Source organism: Heterocephalus glaber, unplaced genomic scaffold, assembly GCF_053883595.1.
Source record: "Heterocephalus glaber isolate CG9 unplaced genomic scaffold, H.glaber_assembly_v1.0 deba00000768, whole genome shotgun sequence".
In the NCBI taxonomy this organism is placed as follows: domain Eukaryota; kingdom Metazoa; phylum Chordata; class Mammalia; order Rodentia; family Bathyergidae; genus Heterocephalus; species Heterocephalus glaber.
The window spans coordinates 1147176-1165909 of record NW_028258162.1 but is presented as its reverse complement, the minus strand read 5'-3'; the positions used below and the strand labels follow the sequence as shown (position 1 = coordinate 1165909).

Sequence of the window (18734 nt, the reverse complement as noted above, 5' to 3'; positions counted from 1 at the left end):
CCAGCCATAGATTTACGGCAGGGTAGTGGATAATCCCAGCAAGTCTGCACCTTTAGTTCTGAAGGTCAGGCTGGTTTCTGGCTGTGAGGCTGGAACCCATTGTGACAGCCTGCAACACCACATGTGCCATCTTGCCGGCTTGAACTTGGTTTCTTGAAGTCCTGCAGACTTGAACTCAGTTCTGCCTCACCCTGATGGAGCCAGCCCACAGCTGCTCTGATTTCTAAGCTTAGTTGGGCCCTCTCCAAGATGGCTACCGGCCAATCACTCTCTCTTGAGGCACATTTGAACTCAAATAACTCACCAGCCACTGCAGTCTGTTATGTCTACTGCTCTGTTTCACTGATGCCTTTCTCCATGGAGGCCTCTGGGGTTGCCAGTAGTCACTGTGCATCTGCAGGTTTGAGCTGCCCTTCCCACACAGTGAGTTGGGGCTCAGGGAGAAAGTGCCACTTGCTACCTCCTTCTTCTTCATTGAAGTCTCTCTCTTCACTCTCCCCATAGGTTTCAATTCTTGCTTCAGATCCTTGCTAGGTCCCAGGGACCCATTTCCCTCCTTCTCTTCCTCACATTGCTATATTCCAGTGTCTGGACACCAAATCTCAGAAAGGTTGTTTCCCTGCTGTTCTCTGTGGAGCCAGAGTGACTCCATTTTGGAGCTGTCTCCTTTGTTCTCTCAGAGTGACTCCATTTTGGGGCTGTCTCCTTTGTTCTCTCAAATTTGTGCCTATCCACTCAAAATTCCTAAGTTTATTACCCAGCCATCTGTGTCCTCAGGAAGGACATTCCGGACACACTACCTATAAGGTAAACAGTTAATGGCTAACTGCCCACAAAAGATAGATGTGACCATTAGTCAGTGGATCTGCTAACCATCAGCTTATGACAGTCGACCACTAACCTTTGCCCCCTTCTCCCTTGCAAAAATCTATACGTAACCCCCTTAACCCCCCCCCCCCGAGCCTAACCAATCAAAACCCTACACTTCATATGTATTTAGTATCAACCAATCACCTGGCTACTAACAACCAAAGCTTGTTGTATTCTCAATAAAAACCCTGCTAGTTAGGGACTCAGGGCTCTCAATCTCGATCCGCTGCGTCGGTGACAATTGAGAGTCCCTGCTTAAGCTTGAATAAACGACCCTCGTGTGCTTACATCGGAAACGGTCTCCTGGTGGTCTTTGGGACATCGCGATCTGGGCACAACATTTGGGGGCTCGTCCGGGATCCCAAGACCTTCAGGACTCCCGTGCCGGAGGGTCAGCGCCGGCTGGTGAGTGTTTTGTGTTTCTTTTTGTGCGTTTAAAAAAAGTCTGGGCCTATTATCTGGGAAGGTCGGCAGACGGTCTAGGCGGACGCGCTGCAAGGGCCGCCGACCCGGAGTCCTGGAAGACGTTCCGGATTCCGCTGGTGGGGACGGAGTGCCCCAAGAGTACGAGTCAGTGAGACTCCTGGAGGGACGGTGCGGGTCGCTCCCGCGGCACGGCAGGAGGCCGTCGTCCCATTTGCATTGCCTCCGATCAGGCGGAGGACGATTTTGTCTCTCGTGTTTTTCTGTTGTGTTTGTCTGTGTGTTGTACTGACTTGGACTGAGACGATGGGACAGACTGTGACTACCCCCTTTCCCTCATGAAAGATCATTTCAAGGAAGTTAGGGAGAGCGCTCGTAACCTAAGTTTAAAAATTAAAAAGGCTAAGTTCATCACCCTCTGTAGCTCGGAGTGGCCCACCCTTGGGGTAGGATGGCCCCCCGAGGGAACTTTTGATTTGCAGATTATTCGCAGAGTTCGTAAAGCCATCCTCCCCCCCGATCAGATACCCTACATCGCCGTTTGAAAATTTCTGATTTCTAACCCGCCCCCATGGGTTAAGCTCTTTTTGCCTTCACAGCAGCAGCAACCGGAGTTAATCCTGACGGCCAATGAAAAGGCTCCTAAAAAGCGCGCGGATGAAAAACAAACCGAAACCAAGCCAACCGCGCCACTTTACCCTGTCCTCCAGGGAGGGACCGAAGAAGATCTTATATTTCCTCCCCCCTATTCCCTCCCCTTTCTTCCGCCACAGCAGGCTGGAGGAGGTGACCCAGTCCCAGCCGGGGCTAGGGAGCCCGCCCCGGGCGCCGCCGACAACCGTGATGGTCCCGCCCAAAATACTCGTCACCGGCGCGCCGCCTCGCCGGCAGGACCGGCAGACTCAACTGTCTGCCCGCTGCGAGCAATAGGGCCCCCTGATGAACATGGAAACCAGCCTCATCATTACTGGCCCTTTGCTACCAGCGATCTTTATAACTGGCGCCGACAACACGCCAATTTTTCTGATAACCCTAGAGATTTGATTAACCTGTTAAAAACCGTTTTGTTTACCCATCAGCCCACTTGGGATGACTGTCAACAGCTTCTGCAGGTCCTGTTCACCACTGAGGAACGAGAGAGGATCCAGAATGAGGCCAGGAAATTGGTTCCTGGTGACAATGGTCAACCCACCACCAATGCTGACACTATCAACACTTCTTTTCCTCTGTCCCGACCCAACTGGGACTTCAACACGGCAGAAGGTAAGGAGAGGCTTTGGGTCTATCGCCAGGCTCTATTAAAAGGTCTGAAAGCAGCAGCGAGGAAGCCTACAAATTTGGCTAAGGTAGGGGATGTACAACAAAAGTTAGATGAAAGCCCTGCTGCTTTCCTAGAAAAAAATTCAGGAAGCTTTTCATAGGTACACTCCTATGGACCCAGAAGCAATTGAGACAAAGGCAGCTGTAATAATACATTTTGTCAACCAGGCGGCGCCAGACATTAAGAAAAAGTTACAAAAAGTAGATAGGTTAGGAAAAAAGAGTATTCAGGACTTAGTGGCAGTGGCAGAGAAAGTGTATAACAATAGAGAAACCGCAGAGGAGAAACGAGAAAAAGCTGATGACCGCCAGACCCGAGACTTAGCTCGGATCCTTCTGGCTGCCACTGCGGGAGAACAGAAGGAACGTGAACGTAGACTAAGAAAGATTGTGGTGGAAGGAAAAAACAAAGAGAGACGCAGAGAGCGCCCCCAGTTGGAGAAAAATCAATGTGCTCATTGCAAAGAGTATGGACACTGGGCCAGAGACTGTCCCAAAAAGAAACAACAGGAAGGACGCCCCAAGGCCCCTATCCTGGCTATGGATAAATTAAATGATTGGGGGGACGGGGTTCGGCACCCCTCCCCGAGCCCAGGGTAACCCTAAAAGTGGAGGGGAGACCTATCGAGTTCCTAGTGGATACAGGGGCTCAACATTCGGTCCTACTTAAACCATGTGGCCATGTTTCTGATAAGACCTCCTGGGTTCAAGGAGCTACAGGCATGAAAAAGTATTCATGGACAACCCAAAAAACAGTAGACTTGGGAGTGGGCCAAGTAACCCACTCATTTATGATTATACCAGACTGCCCCTACCCCTTATTGGGAAGAGACTTACTGACTAAATTAGGGGCTCAAATTCATTTCCAACCCGGGGGCACAAAAGTCCTTAATCAAGAGGGAAGGCCCATTCACGTACTAACCATAAACCTAGAAGATAAATATCTGCTACATCAGAAGAGGGCCCCTCCTGATCCTGATATAAAACAATGGCTCTCCATGTTCCCACAAGCATGGGCGGAAACTGGAGGCATGGGGCTAGCTATACACAGGACACCGGTGTTTATAGAAATAAAACCTGGAGCAGATCCGGTACGAGTTCGCCAATATCCTATGCCCCTGGAGGCCCAGAAAGGAATAACTCCACACATCAGGAGGTTGCTTGCTCAGGGGATTCTCAGACCTTGCCAATCGGCCTGGAACACCCCCTTGTTGCCAGTACGAAAACCTCATTCTAATGACTATCGGCCAGTGCAGGACCTCCGGGAGGTAAACAAGAGGGTTATGGACATCCACCCCACAGTGCCTAATCCATACACCCTATTGAGTTCTCTTCCCCCGAGCCATTGCTGGTACACAGTCTTAGATCTCAAAGATGCCTTTTTTTAGCCTTCCACTGGCACCTAAAAGCCAACACATCTTTGCTTTTAAATGGAGTGATCCGGAGCAAGGCATCAACGAACAGCTGACGTGGACCCGATTACCTCAAGGATTCAAAAACTCTCCCACCATCTTCGACGAGGCCCTACATGAAGACCTGGGTGAGTTTTGCCTCCAGAACCCCCAACTAACTCTGTTACAATATGTAGATGACCTTCTTGTGGCAGCTGAGACACAAGAAGACTGCTTAAATGGAACCAAGAGACTCTTGATGGTCATAGGAGAGCTGGGGTATCGGGTGTCCGCTAAAAAGGCCCAGATCTGCAAACCCGAGGTAAGCTACCTGGGGTACGTGCTTAGAGAAGGGCAGAGATGGCTGTCGGATGCTAGAAAAGAGACAGTTCTTAAGATACCCACACCAGATTCCCCTCGAAAAGTCAGAGAATTCTTGGGATAGGCGGGCTTCTGCCGCCTATGGATACCGGGGTTCACAGAGCTCACAAGGCCCCTTTACGAGACAACCAAAGACAATCAGGCTTTTCAATGGACAGAAAAGCTACAAAAATCTTTCGATCAAATTAAAACAGCCTTGCTGACGGCACCAGCCTTGGGCTTGCCCGATATTACTAAGCCATTCCACCTTTACATTGATAAAAACAAAAGAGTCGCTAAGGGCGTCCTGGTCCAGCATCTAGGGCCATGGCGCCGCCCAGTGGCGTACTTATCAAAAAGACTTGATCCAGTTGCGTCAGGATGGCCCCCGTGCCTAAGAATGATTGCAGCAGTAGCTCTAATGGTCAAAGACGCTGACAAGTTGACATTAGGCCAAGAACTATGCGTGACCACCCCTCACGCCATTGAGGGAGTCCTAAAACAGCCTCCGGATCGATGGCTCAGTAATGCTCGCCTGACCCACTACCAGAGCTTACTCCTAAATCCAACCCGAGTTGTCTTTCAGGCCCCGGCTGCTTTAAACCCAGCCACACTGTTGCCAGACCCGAACTTAGAGGCTCCGCTTCACGACTGCACAGACATCCTGGCCCAGGTACACGGAATTCGAGCAGATCTGAGTGACCAACCATGGCCAGATGCAGACAACACCTGGTACACTGATGGGAGCAGCTTTGTTCTTGAGGGCCACAGGTATGCTGGGGCAGCTGTGGTGACAGAAACTGAGGTCATTTGGGCAGAACCATTGCCCACCGGGACCTCAGCACAACGGGCAGAGCTCGTAGCCCTGACCAAGACATTGACTTTAGGACGGGGCCAAAAGTTAAATATATACACAGATAGCCGGTATGCCTTTGCCACTGCACACGTCCATGGGGCCATCTACAAAGAAAGGAGACTCCTGACAGCTGAAGAAAAGACTATTAAAAACAAAGAGGAGATCCTTGCCCTCTTAACAGCCCTCTGGCTACCTAAAAAATTAGCCATTATCCATTGCCCAGGACACCAAAAAGGCGACACTCCAATTGCCAGAGGAAATAATTTAGCTGACCAGACAGCCCGAGAAATAGCCTTAAAGATTAATCTGACACTGGCCACTCAGCTGCCTGATCCGGGAAGTGCAGCCCTACCAGAAAAACCCCAGTACACTGAAAAGGACTTAAATTGGATAAAACAATTACCTATGCCCCAGTGCCTCAACGGGTGATGGAAATCTTCTGATTGTAAAGTCATCCTGCCTAAAACACTGGGAGAACAAGTTCTCTCCAAGATACACCGGACCACCCACATGGGCACTCGGAAAATGCAAGATCTCCTGAGACATGCTGAAATTAAGATCCGTGATGCTAATTCTACAATTGAACATATTGTTGCTACCTGCAAAGCCTGTCAATTGACAAATGCCACCCACAATAGGGCCAACCCAGGAAATAGGCTGAGGGGAAGCCGACCTGGAGCCTATTGGAAATTGGACTTCACCAAGGTAAAACCTGGAAAGTACGGTTATAAATACTTGTTAGTTTTCGTAGATACTTTTTCAGGATGGATAGAAGCGTTTCCTACCAAACACGAGACAGCGCAGAGTGTGACTAAAAAGCTGCTAGAAGACATCCTGCCAAGGTACGGTTTTCCAGTAATGCTAGGATCAGATAATGGACCCGCCTTCATTTCCAAGGTGAGTCAAACCCTAGCACAGGTGTTGGGGACAGATTGGAAATTACATTGTGCATACAGACCCCAAAGCTCAGGACAGGTAGAAAGGATAAATAGAACCTTAAAAGAGACCTTAACTAAATTAACCTTAGAGACTGGCGGTGACTGGGTGACTCTCCTTCCCTTCGCCCTTTATAGGGTGCGCAATTCACCCTATAAAATGGGGTTGACCCCCTTTGAAATCATGTTTGGAATTCCCCCTCCCATTATCCCCAACCTTCACTCAAATGTACTTGTTGAATTTGATGACCAAAAGTTGTTACTTTCTTTAAAAAGCCTCCAAAGTGTGCATGAAGATATCTGGCCTAAATTAGAAGCCTTATATCAAACTGGACCGCCTCCCGAGCCCCATCGCTATCGACCAGGAGACTGAATCTTCGTCCGGAGACACCGACAAAAGGACCTTGAGCCCCGTTGAAAAGGACCCTATGGCACAGTCCTGACCACGCCCACCGCTCTCAAGGTCGACGGGATTGCCTCGTGGGTGCACTACACCCACGTTCGCCTTGCAGATCCTCACGCTGTCCTAGAGGACTTCGTTCCATCATGGCAGGTGTCCAAAGACCAAGACAATCCCCTCAAACTCAAGCTGCGTCGTCGACGGTCATGATTGTGGTAACTGTACTTTTGACACCGATTTTAGGAGGACAGAACCCACATGCTCCCCTAAATTTAACCTGGATGATCATCAATACCGCCACAGGTGACATTATTAACAGCTCGTCCAAAGTGAGCCCACCATTAACCTGGTGGCCTGCTCTAGAGTTTGATCTCTGTCGGCTAGCCACTGGCAGCTGGGATATCGGACACTGGAGCCTAGAGTCACGGGGAAGGCCTGAATGTGGGGAAACAAAAAAGGGGTGTACCCTCCCCCCGGTCGATTCACAAACACCGGGTTACAACCATGTAATTCGCAGGGCAATATTACGAGACACCCCCTTCTACAGGGAGGACTCTGCGTTGCCTTAGGTAAAAAATGTTGCTTCTATGTAGATCATTCAGGAGTGGTCAAAGAGTCCATGGCTAAAGTTAGGGAGGGCATCGCCAAACGTAAACGAAAAAGAAAACAATCTCAAACCTGGTTCGAATCTTGGTTTAATTCTTCCCCTTGGCTCACCACCCTAATTTCTACCCTGTTGGGCCCCTTGCTTATCGTGTTGCTACTATTAACCTTTGGACCTTGCATACTTAATAGACTAGTTTCGTTCATTAAAAAGCGAATTAACGCTGTTCAGTTAATGGTACTCAGGTCCCAATACCAGCCAATACCTATTGATTTGACAGAATTAACCCCCAGAGGCCCATGATTGGCCCTCTATAGCACCATGAGAAGGGGGGAATGTGGAGCCAGAGTGACTCCATTTTGGAGCTGTCTCCTTTGTTCTCTCAGAGTGACTCCATTTTGGGGCTGTCTCCTTTGTTCTCTCAAATTTGTGCCTATCCACTCAAAATTCCTAAGTTTATTACCCAGCCATCTGTGTCCTCAGGAAGGACATTCCGGACACACTACCTATAAGGTAAACAGTTAATGGCTAACTGCCCACAAAAGATAGATGTGACCATTAGTCAGTGGATCTGCTAACCATCAGCTTATGACAGTCGACCACTAACCTTTGCCCCCTTCTCCCTTGCAAAAATCTATACGTAACCCCCTTAACCCCCCCCCCCGAGCCTAACCAATCAAAACCCTACACTTCATATGTATTTAGTATCAACCAATCACCTGGCTACTAACAACCAAAGCTTGTTGTATTCTCAATAAAAACCCTGCTAGTTAGGGACTCAGGGCTCTCAATCTCGATCCGCTGCGTCGGTGACAATTGAGAGTCCCTGCTTAAGCTTGAATAAACGACCCTCGTGTGCTTACATCGGAAACGGTCTCCTGGTGGTCTTTGGGACATCGCGATCTGGGCACAACATCTCCACTCCACGATCTTTCCCACTTGATTCTTTATGTACAAGGATGGAACAACCAGGAGAAGCAGCAACCATTAGAAAAACCATTAGAAGGAAAAAGAAGGAATGAGAAAATGTAGCAAGATCATAGAGAAGGCAGGAAGGGATGGCTCTTTTTAAAAAGGTAATACCCTCACCCTCTGAGAACACAAGAAAAATGAATGTTAAGAGAAAGGCAGGACCAAGAACATTCCAAACAAGGGCATGGGGCACTCTTATCATAGTCTCTTCAATATCCAGTATAAGTGCCAGGAGAGGATAATCCACAGTACATAGCAAAGTGATTGTTTGAGAGCAATGGAAAATGAGTCTGAAAAGAACAGCTGGAGCCAGTTTGTAAATAAGCATAATGAGCAATGTGTGTTAGAGAACAATGTTAAGATGGAAATTAATGTCATAAGATTTATGGATACTTTTGTTTATCAATATTCTGAAAGCAATGCAAAAGGTGGCTTGGATAGGGGAAAGAACACAGGCATCACCTTTTAAAGGCATACTCTATATTTCTCTCCTTTGTTTCCTTCTTAGGCATTCTACCTTAGTCACAAGAGAATATGAAGTAGAACTATTTTAGAGTTTATGTACTTTATTAAATATTTATGTGATACTGTCCCTATTAAATATAGTTGAGTTAAATGGGTAATGTTTCTTTCTTTAAAAAAAAACAAATTGTATTTCATTTTTTAAATATAAAAGAAACATTCAATGATATTCTCTTTGAGGCAATGGCTCTTAAAGAAAAATATTACAAATCAAGATTATCCATCCCTAAAGTGTACAAAATAAATAAATAAATCTGAAGAATTCAAAAAGATGAACCAAAATAGGCAAGGTACCTGCCACTGAAAACAAGAAGGTCTCTTAATCTTTCACAAAGTGTTTCCTTAGGATCTTTCTTAATTTTCACAACAGTATTTTGAGATATAAGTACTGCTACTTCCATTTTATATATAAGGAAACTAATTTTTGGCTGTCTTATTCCAGAACCTAAATAGTGTTTAGCATATAGCACACCCCCAGTGAAAATTGTCCAATGGGGACAGGGAGAAGGCTCAGAGAGATTATGTAACTCTGCTAAGGTCAAATGGTTAATGGTGAAGCCTGACCTCTATCCTAGGTCTTTTGAGCCTCAATCCAGTCTGCACATTGTTTCACACTACTGAAGAAGGAGAAAAGCACAGGGTAACTGAATATAATCTTAATCTACTTTATAAATTTCAGTGAACTGGTTAAAATTTCAGAAATTCTTGCTATTAAGAGACAGACACCAAAGCTAGTAAACTTCCACTGATTTTTAGTCATATAGCATGAGCATCACGGCAGTGCAGGGACCTGTGGTATCTGCTCACTTTGTTCCACCATACATCACTTGTCCTATTCTAAGCCACCTCTTCATGCTTATGGAAGCACTGTCTGAAAAACAAGAAAGTCTTCTGAATTATCCTCCCCTCTCTATAAAATGGTATGATAGCTTTCTAGTACCCAGTTGTAGCCACATGGGAAGCCAAAACAAAGTATGACAGTATACCACCTGGTAACAATGCAGAATGTCTCTCTCACAAGATTAGAGGTGCACACATAATGGAAATGCCACAAAGCACTCACACACACACACATACACACACACCATACTGCAATCCTCCATCCTGAGGCCACTGCATTTAACCATACCCTCACCCCATGCAGGAGATACAATCCTGAAAATGTTATTCATATCAAGTTTTTGTAAATTAAATTTCAAAAGCAGTGGGATGCTAACTATTTAAATGAATCATGTGGCAAGTATTTTTTCAAGAGAAACAATTTTTATAACAAAAAATTGTCAACTAATTCTGCTAGAAATTTTGGCATATTATTGCAGATAGTTTAGGCTCAGATATGGATACCTGAGCTTAACAGCTCACTACTCTTGGGCAAGTGACTGCCTTTCTGACTCTGTGCATCTATGAAATGGATATCCTAGGCTCAGAACCACTGTGAAGATAAAATGAGACAAGGATATGAATAGCTGTGTAAACTATAAAGCATAGACCACATGGCAGGAACTGAGAAATAAATGCCACTTGACAATTTAGTATATGTATATAAAAGGTCTTAGGTCTATGGGGGAGAGAGGAATTCAACTAAAAATTCCCAATTCCCAGCCTAGATGAGTAAAAATCCACAGCAGATATTACAGGATTAACCTTTTTTCAGGATACACATAGTAGCAACACTTGTTAGAAGGATGTACTAAATGGAAAGGACTCAAAGGTGTGCTTCTCACTCAATGAAATGCTGTTATTTGTTGATACATAATGCTTCCAAAGATTTATAGGCATTACCCAAGAAAAAAATTACTGAGCTAAAGTTTTTGAGAGAAAATGGCACAGAAAATATACAGTAGAAATATTGCAGAGTTGGAAAGGGTGTTAGAGAATGTCTATATCAGAGAATCATATTCCAAAGATGCAACGTGGCATACTCACTTTTACAGAACATTTCTAACCACATCTTCATTCCCCAGAATAACCTATCTCTGTGTTCCTGTATACCTTGTGCAACTAATTACCATACTACATTAAAATTCTGTCTAAATGCCTATCCTCTCCCCTCCCCATCCACCGTAAGATCCTGAGAGACTAGGCTTGTGCTCAACTCATCCTTGCAGTCAGGCTTGTGTTAGGTACTCAAGTGCACTGAACCATATCCCAGTTAAAATTTTTCTGCAAATCTGAGGGGAAGGTATAAACTTCTGGGAAACGGTCTGGTTAGTCCTCCATTCCTTTTTACTGGGGAAGAAGTTACAAATGATAATGTAACTACAGATCAGAACTTGGGTACAAAAACACAGTAATGTTAGAGAGGGACATATAGAAGGTCATCATGTAACACAGGACCTACTAACTTTTTGATTGTTGGATTTTGATGACTAGGTCTCTAAGAATCTCTTTCAACCACTTTAGAATGTTTTTTGCTGAAGCAACTATAATACAAATCAGAAGAGTATGGTTGCTGGCTATAGTGTGATATATGGTTCTTTCTCATGTGGTTCTTTTTCAAACAATTCCACAAGAGTCAGGGATGGAAAAAGGAAAAATTAGGAAAGTAGAAAGGCTGTAAAAATGGAGATACTGTGGAATAGTGAAGAAAAAAAAAAAGCTTAGTACAAAGAGCAAAGTTCTACAATCTAACTCTGGTTATGCCATTAGCTGAGTAACCCTGAACAAATCACTTTTTCTTTTCAGACCAAGATTTCCCCATTTATAAAGTAACCCAGATGCCCTTCCAGCTCTAACATCCCAGAATTCTAAAGAATAAACTACTGTTGCTATGATCAGTGAAACTCCATGGCATGAGTATGTTTTATTTGTTTGAAATAGGACACATAAATAAATTATTTAGCAGACAGAAGCCCCAACCTCCATTTGAGCTTTTACCAAGTTCCAATCCAAATAGTTTTCTAGAACTACTCACAAGCACTTGTCCAAATGAGCTACTGTATTTTGAATACCCCTGTTCTTAATAAAATACTCAAAGGCTGACCAGAAAAGAATGGAACAGAAACAGGTGCTACCTATATAATGCATTAACTTAGTCTCTTTGTTGTCTCCTTTTCCGCCACTGTATTTTCTTTATGCTACCCACTGGCCAGGCTCAGCCAAACCTATCTCTTTTTACTCAAATTTATTCAAGGCTCAGTTTTAATCTCACTTCTTCCATGAAGTCTTTCAGTCCTCCTCTAGCTCACATCCATCTCTCTTTTAAGTTGCTATAGCACTACACTGCTACTATGAACAGTAAATGAGATCTCTAAGAATCCTATAATAACATAGCAATTGCTCAATAAATGACAAGTAATTGGTGTTGCTGTGCCTTTAACATGAATTACATATGCCATATCACACATGTTCAATGTGTCTCAAATTTAATTTGATTATGAATCATGTGGGGAGCTCATTCAAATGAAAGTTCCAAATTCAGTAGGTATGAGATGGGGCCTGAGATTCTACAATTTGAAAAGTTCCTAGTTGATGCCAGTGCTGCTAGTCCAAGGACCATACCTGAAACACAAGGGATAGTTTTTAACAAGCTTTTTAAAAAATGTATTTATCTTACCCACCTCACTGGAGAGTAAGCCCTCTGAAGGCAGAGACTATTTCTCATTTTTCTTAGAAAAGGTACCTTATACAGCAAATGTGCTCAATAAATACTTGCACTCTCTCGATAACCAAAAGTGTCTGTGCTGTACTAATTTTCAAGGCAAACACTGAAATCTGGCAGGATGAAATGCCTACTTGGTCACTGGGTTCAGAATCATTGGAATGGGAGCAGGGCAAATCTGAGAGAAAAATCTACTTATCAGTGACAGGACAGAACAAGAAGAAACAAGAGCACACACACATGGGCACTTATTCCTTGTTTAAATGTAAAGATCATTAAAGTGCAATCTGAACTCCACTTCAAATTTAGGTATGAATCTTAAAAAGAAGACATGAAATTTCTGGCAGTATAATAATTGATAACACATATAAGGAGCTTGATGGGGGGGGGGCGGATTACCGGGGATTGAACTCGGGACCTCGCACTTGCAAGGCAGGCAGCAGAACCACTGAGCTAAATCCCCAGCCCTTGATTTTATTTTTTTAGTGGTACACAAATATTTTTCAATGATCTTTTAGTGTGAAGTAGTCTCCAGACCTCAGGCAACCAATGAAAATATTTCAAGCATAAGAAAGAAAGAGAAACACTCACCAATGTTCCCATCAACCTAGTCAATAGTGAGGTGTCAAAATTACACTGCCTACAATTACACTTAGAAAAATTCAAAAGAATCTGTGTGTATTAAGGATTCTCTGAGAGGTTACCTATTATACATCTTTCTTTTAAATCTCCAACTATTTAAATGCTTGTTAAAACCCTCTTCAGCATTTTATAATTCAGACGGGACCGATATTCTAAAATTCTATTGGAATACTACACTCTGACTTCCTATTCAAGCATGAGAAAAATTACATTGGGCATATATGACACCTGCTTACAGAATACTATCTAGATAGCTTAAATAGTGGGACAAAGTTACTAAAGTCAGTCTTTAGAGAAAAAAGCACCTTTGTAAGTTACTGTGCTTATCACAAGCAGACACCAGCTCCTCAATTCACACAGACCTTCCAATAAAACTATTCATCAAGACTTAGCTGAGTTGTTTTCAACAAATTTAGAAGACATGCACTGGAAGGAGACAAACTGCAATTCTGGGAATTGCTGTTAAGCACCAAAACAGAAGCACCAAATTGCTGTCAAGCACTAGACTCAAACTGTGCTTATGAGTTTTAATAAATCAATGTTACTACTTCAGAGAAAATCAGAAAGCAGTTGGGAGTCAGCCCACAAGAAAGTGGCTTCTATTACTTCCATCAGAAGTCTAGTCTGCAGGGCAAGACAAATTCTCTGGTTTATGCCAAGCACTCTTCCTACAAAATACTACTATCCAAGGAGAGTTTCACATCTCTATCTGCTGAAGCATATCTAACTACACACAGATCTGCAGCAGTCTCAGAACACTCATACAAATAATTATCTACCTACCTATAGGCACCTCACTAGCAATCAGACTCAAATAAATAGCTTCAGTGAGATGAAAGAGCAGGGCAAGGCACACACAGGTAAGATTTTGATTAGAAGAATTAAACACCAATTCTCATTTCTCCTCCTTTTTCCTGGGCTTTCTTCCAGACTCATCTTGTGTGAAGCTTTCTCTAGTAACTCTGGCTCTCATTAATTCCTGAAACACTAGTCCCAACCAATAATTCTAGATTCCTTTTGGTCAACTGTTTCATGTATCTATTTCATCTCCCAAGTTTGAGTGTGACTTCTCCAAAAGCGACCCCCTCATCTCCAGCTACCTAGCTCCTAGTGAGAGCTTATTACTAATCCTCCTAATGATGATACAATAACAGTGAGATATAACATAGGGGCCAGGCAACTGGAGTCAAACCAGCCTGAATTCAAATCCTGAATCTACTATTTGCTGGCTGTATGACTGTGAACACATCCCTTGCTTTTTCTACGCCTCAATTCGTGGTGAGGTAACCATGGGTTATTACATTGAAAGTACCTGCTACAGAGTCTGGAATATAAGGAATGATCAGTACAGCTTAGCTACCTTCTTCCCCTCCCCCTTAAAAAGCACTTGTTGATTTTAATTAGTTGGAGCAACTTGGGAGGGGGAGGCATTGGCACCACAGAATTCTCCCACACTTTTCTTATGAACCCTCTTGCATACAGCAAAGGTCTTTTCTACTCTACAGTCTTGAAGAGAAAAAAGCCAACCACATCAGTCTCCCAGTTGACTTTCTGGAATGGTCACATGAGCAGGAAGACATTCGCACATCTTCATCACTCCTACCAGCCCGCCCCAGCACTCCCTCCCTCCAAGTCTCCCACTGCCAGAACAGACAGAGCAAAGCAGTGAAGCCGCCTAAGAGGAAAGGAGATCAACAGCCTTCTGGTCTCTTGTGTGCGCCTCCCTCTTGGGGGGAACGCTCAGGGCCAGGCTCCGACCTCAAACCCTGAGGAAAAAACCCATCCAACCAACCTACAAACAACTTTCTGTAACCCTGAAGAAAAAGCACCCCAAATTCCTGGCCTCTTCTTTTCTTCATGCCTTCATCAGTCAATTCCACCATCACTATCTGCTACATCCCAACTCCCTGCTACACCCACCAGAACTTACTAATTAATTAATTTAAATGGATCTCATTCGTGCTTTTCCCAACTAGATGAAACAGTTTTTGCAGGCTTTGCCATTCTAGGTTGGTAAAATACCGCATATCCCTTTAAAAAGGAAAAAAAAAACCCATTATTTAAGTTTCCACCGACTCCATGAAGGTGGATCATTTATGCCCCTAGGTCATCTCTCAGCTGCAAGAACTCACCATGACTCCCCCCCCAACATACACACACACACACACACACACACACACCGCGCAGCAAAAACAAAAAAAACAAACCCATACACTCCCTCCCTGGTGCACAGAATACGGCCACGGTCATTTCATTCTTCTCCAACGGAGGGAAGCGGCCGGGCACGCGTGCGTCGCCACGTCGGGGATGCGCAGTGGTCCCCTGGGGCTGCACCTGACCTCGGGCTCAAGGGTCCAGGTCAAAAAATTAAAAATCCCCGCCCCCTGCCCCCCAAAACACCGGTCGCCACAGGTCACCCGCGCCTCCCAGGCCGCGCTGCCCCCATCCTCGTCCCCGTCCCGGCCCGTGCCCGCGTTCCGGCCGCGCGGGGACACCCACCAGTCGGCGTGCGGCGCGTCCACCACCAGCAGCACCTTGGCCTTGCGCGCGGGCGCGGGCGCGGGCGCGTCCACCAGCCCCGCCGAGGCGGCCGTCTGCTTCACGGCCTGGGACAGCGAACTGAAGAAGCCGCCGCCGCCGCTGCCGCTGCTCGCGGGCGCCGGGGCCGGGCTGGGCTGCGCGGGCGGGCGGCGCTCGGGGCCCGGTGGGCCGGCGGGGGGCGCGCCCGAGGCGGGCGGGGGCGCGGGCTGCGGCTCGGGCCGCTGCAGGTCGGTCATGTAGCCGTTGGGCAGGTTGGCGATGAAGCTGCTGTCAGACAGACGGCGCCGCAGGAAGTTCATCATCTGGCCGGGGGCCGGGGTCGGCGGGGAGAGCGCGGCCAAGGGGGCTGAGGGAGGCTGCTGAGGTTGACTGAGGAAGGCTGAGAGTCTGAAGGAGTCTGAAGGAGGCTGAGGGAGTCTGAGGGAGGATCCTGAGGAGACTGCTGAGGTAAGCTGCTGAGGGAGGATGCTGAGGGAAGCTGAAGCACCAAGCTCCCACCGCCGCGCGCCAGCCCAGCAGACAGCCGCGGCGCACGGGGCGGAGCCAGCCGGCGCGCTGGGCGGGGCCAGCCACGCGGGGCGGGGTCTTGTGGGTGGGGCTAGATATGGCTCCGCCCTGCGCCGCAGATCCCGCTCAGCCAGCGGCACGTGCCCGCCGCCTCCGTGCTTTAGGGACTCTGGTGGGGAGAGCCAGGCCTCCGGCCACCTGCGCGTGATTCGGGACCGTAAGGGAAGGGCATGGGAACCGATCCTCCCCACGTTTTTGTTTGGAGCGGAAAAACCGGTCCCAGCTTAAATGGAGGAGAAGGAAGCCATCCCCACGCAGCTCCTCTAGAAAGGAGAGAGCGACCAGCCCCCGCCTGAAGAGAGGGAAAGGGTCGTGTGCACACACACAGACACAGGTACACACACAGACACACGTACACATACACAATCATACACAGACACACAAGCAGAGGCACAGACACGTGCACATACAAGTGCACACACAGACATGCACACAGACGCGCACATACATACACAGACACAGAAAAACATGCACGTCCATAGTCACACGCACATACACTCAGCTCCTGTTCCAAAGCTAGGGAGGAAGGTACCACCTCCCTGACCCAGGTGCAGGAGAAAGGACCAGTCCGCCCCCGCTGACACAGCTGTGTGGTGGGGTGCACAGAGCTACCCCAGCCCACGCTGAGGGAGGGTGCATTGTCTGCGTTGAGGGTTAAGAGAGAGGCACAGACCTCTGCACTTGGTCTGGCAGGAGAGTGTGAGGCCCCATACCAGAGCCATTCGAAGCCTGGAGACCAGCTCTGCAGGACCCCTCCAGACGGCTGCTCAAGGCCCCCACCTCCTCAGCTTGCTTCCCAGGCATGCACTGCCCCCCAAGGTTGTACCAAGCTCTTTCTGTTCGTTTTTCCCGGCCCATCCATCTGTCGGGCCTGCAGTGACCTTCAGGGAGACTTTTCTGAGTGCCACATGCCTGCATAGACTCTAAATCATGTGTGACCCTTGGTCCTCAGATATACTTTTTCCCTGGGTCGCAATGGAGCAGAAGCCAACAGCCATACTTTGGAGGCATACCACCATGGGAGTATGTGACCTTGGACAAATTACCCCTCTGAGCCTCCTTTGCTCCGCTAATAGAAAGAAGTAAATAACACCTTTCAAAGTTGTTAGAGTGAAAGAGATCATGTGTGTAAAACATCTGATATGCAGCACCAGTACATATTCCAGTAATGGTGCCTAAATTCTTGTGATTGAATTGGTTCTCAGTAATTTCTCACTGGACTGAATAAAATCAGCAAGTGGCTTGTCACTCATATTGGCAGGCACATCCTGCTTCCTACACCCTAGCTGCACTCACTAGGGGCTTGGAAAAGCACAATGCAGCTCCTTGCCAGGGTGTCAGAAAGGTCTGCAGTCTGTTGGAACAATGCAGAGGCCCCCACCTATGGTGGCCCAGGCTCCGTGGCAGGAAGTAGAAAGACTGATAGAAATGGGACCTGGCCCTTGTCCGTGGGAAGCTCAGTCTATGGGGGTTGGAGAATCAAGGGCAGAGAAGAGACACTGAGACAACTAGCCACAATAAGATGTGAAAAATGCACTGATATAGCTCAGCAAGGTGGCCTAGGAGCACCAAGGAGCAAGGGACTCATTCTGCCTTTGAGCATTAGGAAAGACTTCTCAGAGGAGGTGAAACTGAGATGGATCTTGAGGCACCTGGAAAAGTTTACGGGTAGAGAAGTGGAGGAAGCACTCATGCAGAGACAGCACGGAGCTATGCTGTGCCCCTCCTCCAGGAAGTCTTCCCAGAATCCTCTATGGTTGGCCAAGTGGTTCATAGCTTGGCTTTGCTAGGGTACCTGATGAAGTTAAAATATTCTGGTGCCTAGAATGTAAGCTTTTCAAAGATAGAATTGTGACTTAGCCATCTCTGAACCCCAGCATCAAACACAGTGCCTCACTCAGTTGGTTGAGCATTGAACTGTATTCCTACCCAACCCTATTCTTGTCTATTGGAGAATAAAATTGATGTCATTAATAATGAAACCAATTCAGCGCACTCTCTTTTCTAGAAGTATTTTTTAGAGAACGAAAAAAGTCTTTTCCAAAGGTACATGTCTCTAATGGTGGGATTTCAGACACTGTGTCACTTCCATTTTTTTAGGTGATCGGGTTATCTCTTGCATAGCTTGCAGTATATGCATAATATTTTTTAAAGCAAGCAATTAACAAGCATTTTTTGAGCACTTAATACGCACAAAGCATTCTGCAAGGGAGAGGAGAGGAAGGAAGCTGGAGGATGAATGAAGCCCAAGTTCTCGCCCTAGGCAGACAGCTCAGAATTTGGGGGTGAACATGGGGACACATAATTAGCAGCCATACAGCTGGCTAATAGTCAGTGCACAGAAGTGGGGGATGGGAGTGTTATAGGAGCCAGAGGAAAAAGACATGCAAGCATGGGAGATTTCACAGGGGAGGAGAGGCCTGGGCCTTTGGAAATGTGTGTGGAATTCAGATAGGCAGAAATGAGGGAATAAAGCAACCTCAAGCGTGGATAGTAAGAACAAAGTCAGGAGCTTGACAGGTATGTCCTGGCACTCCACAACCTTTGCCTGTGTTTTCACTTAATTCCCTGTACCATGCCCTCCAGTATTTTGAGGGGAGGCTGGGAGACTAGGCTTATGAACCAGAGTCCCCCGTGGAAAGTTTTGCTTTCCACAGTTTCAGCAGCCTGCAGTCAGTCAACTGTGATCCAAAAACATTCACATAACTTTTATTATATTACATTGTCATA

The 18734-nt window shown here is 46.5% G+C and overlaps 1 protein-coding gene across 1 annotated transcript in view; it reads right to left on the bottom strand.

The window, feature by feature from the left end:
• Positions 1-15994, bottom strand: part of Syn2 (synapsin II) — a 162315-nt gene extending 146321 nt beyond the window's left edge. Inside the window, exon 1 of the mRNA XM_004875120.3 lies at positions 15396-15994. Coding sequence (XP_004875177.1) covers positions 15396-15739 — 344 coding nt within the window. The 5' untranslated portion in view covers positions 15740-15994. The remainder of the gene's footprint in view (positions 1-15395) is intronic.
• Positions 15995-18734: the final 2740 nt, after the last annotated feature.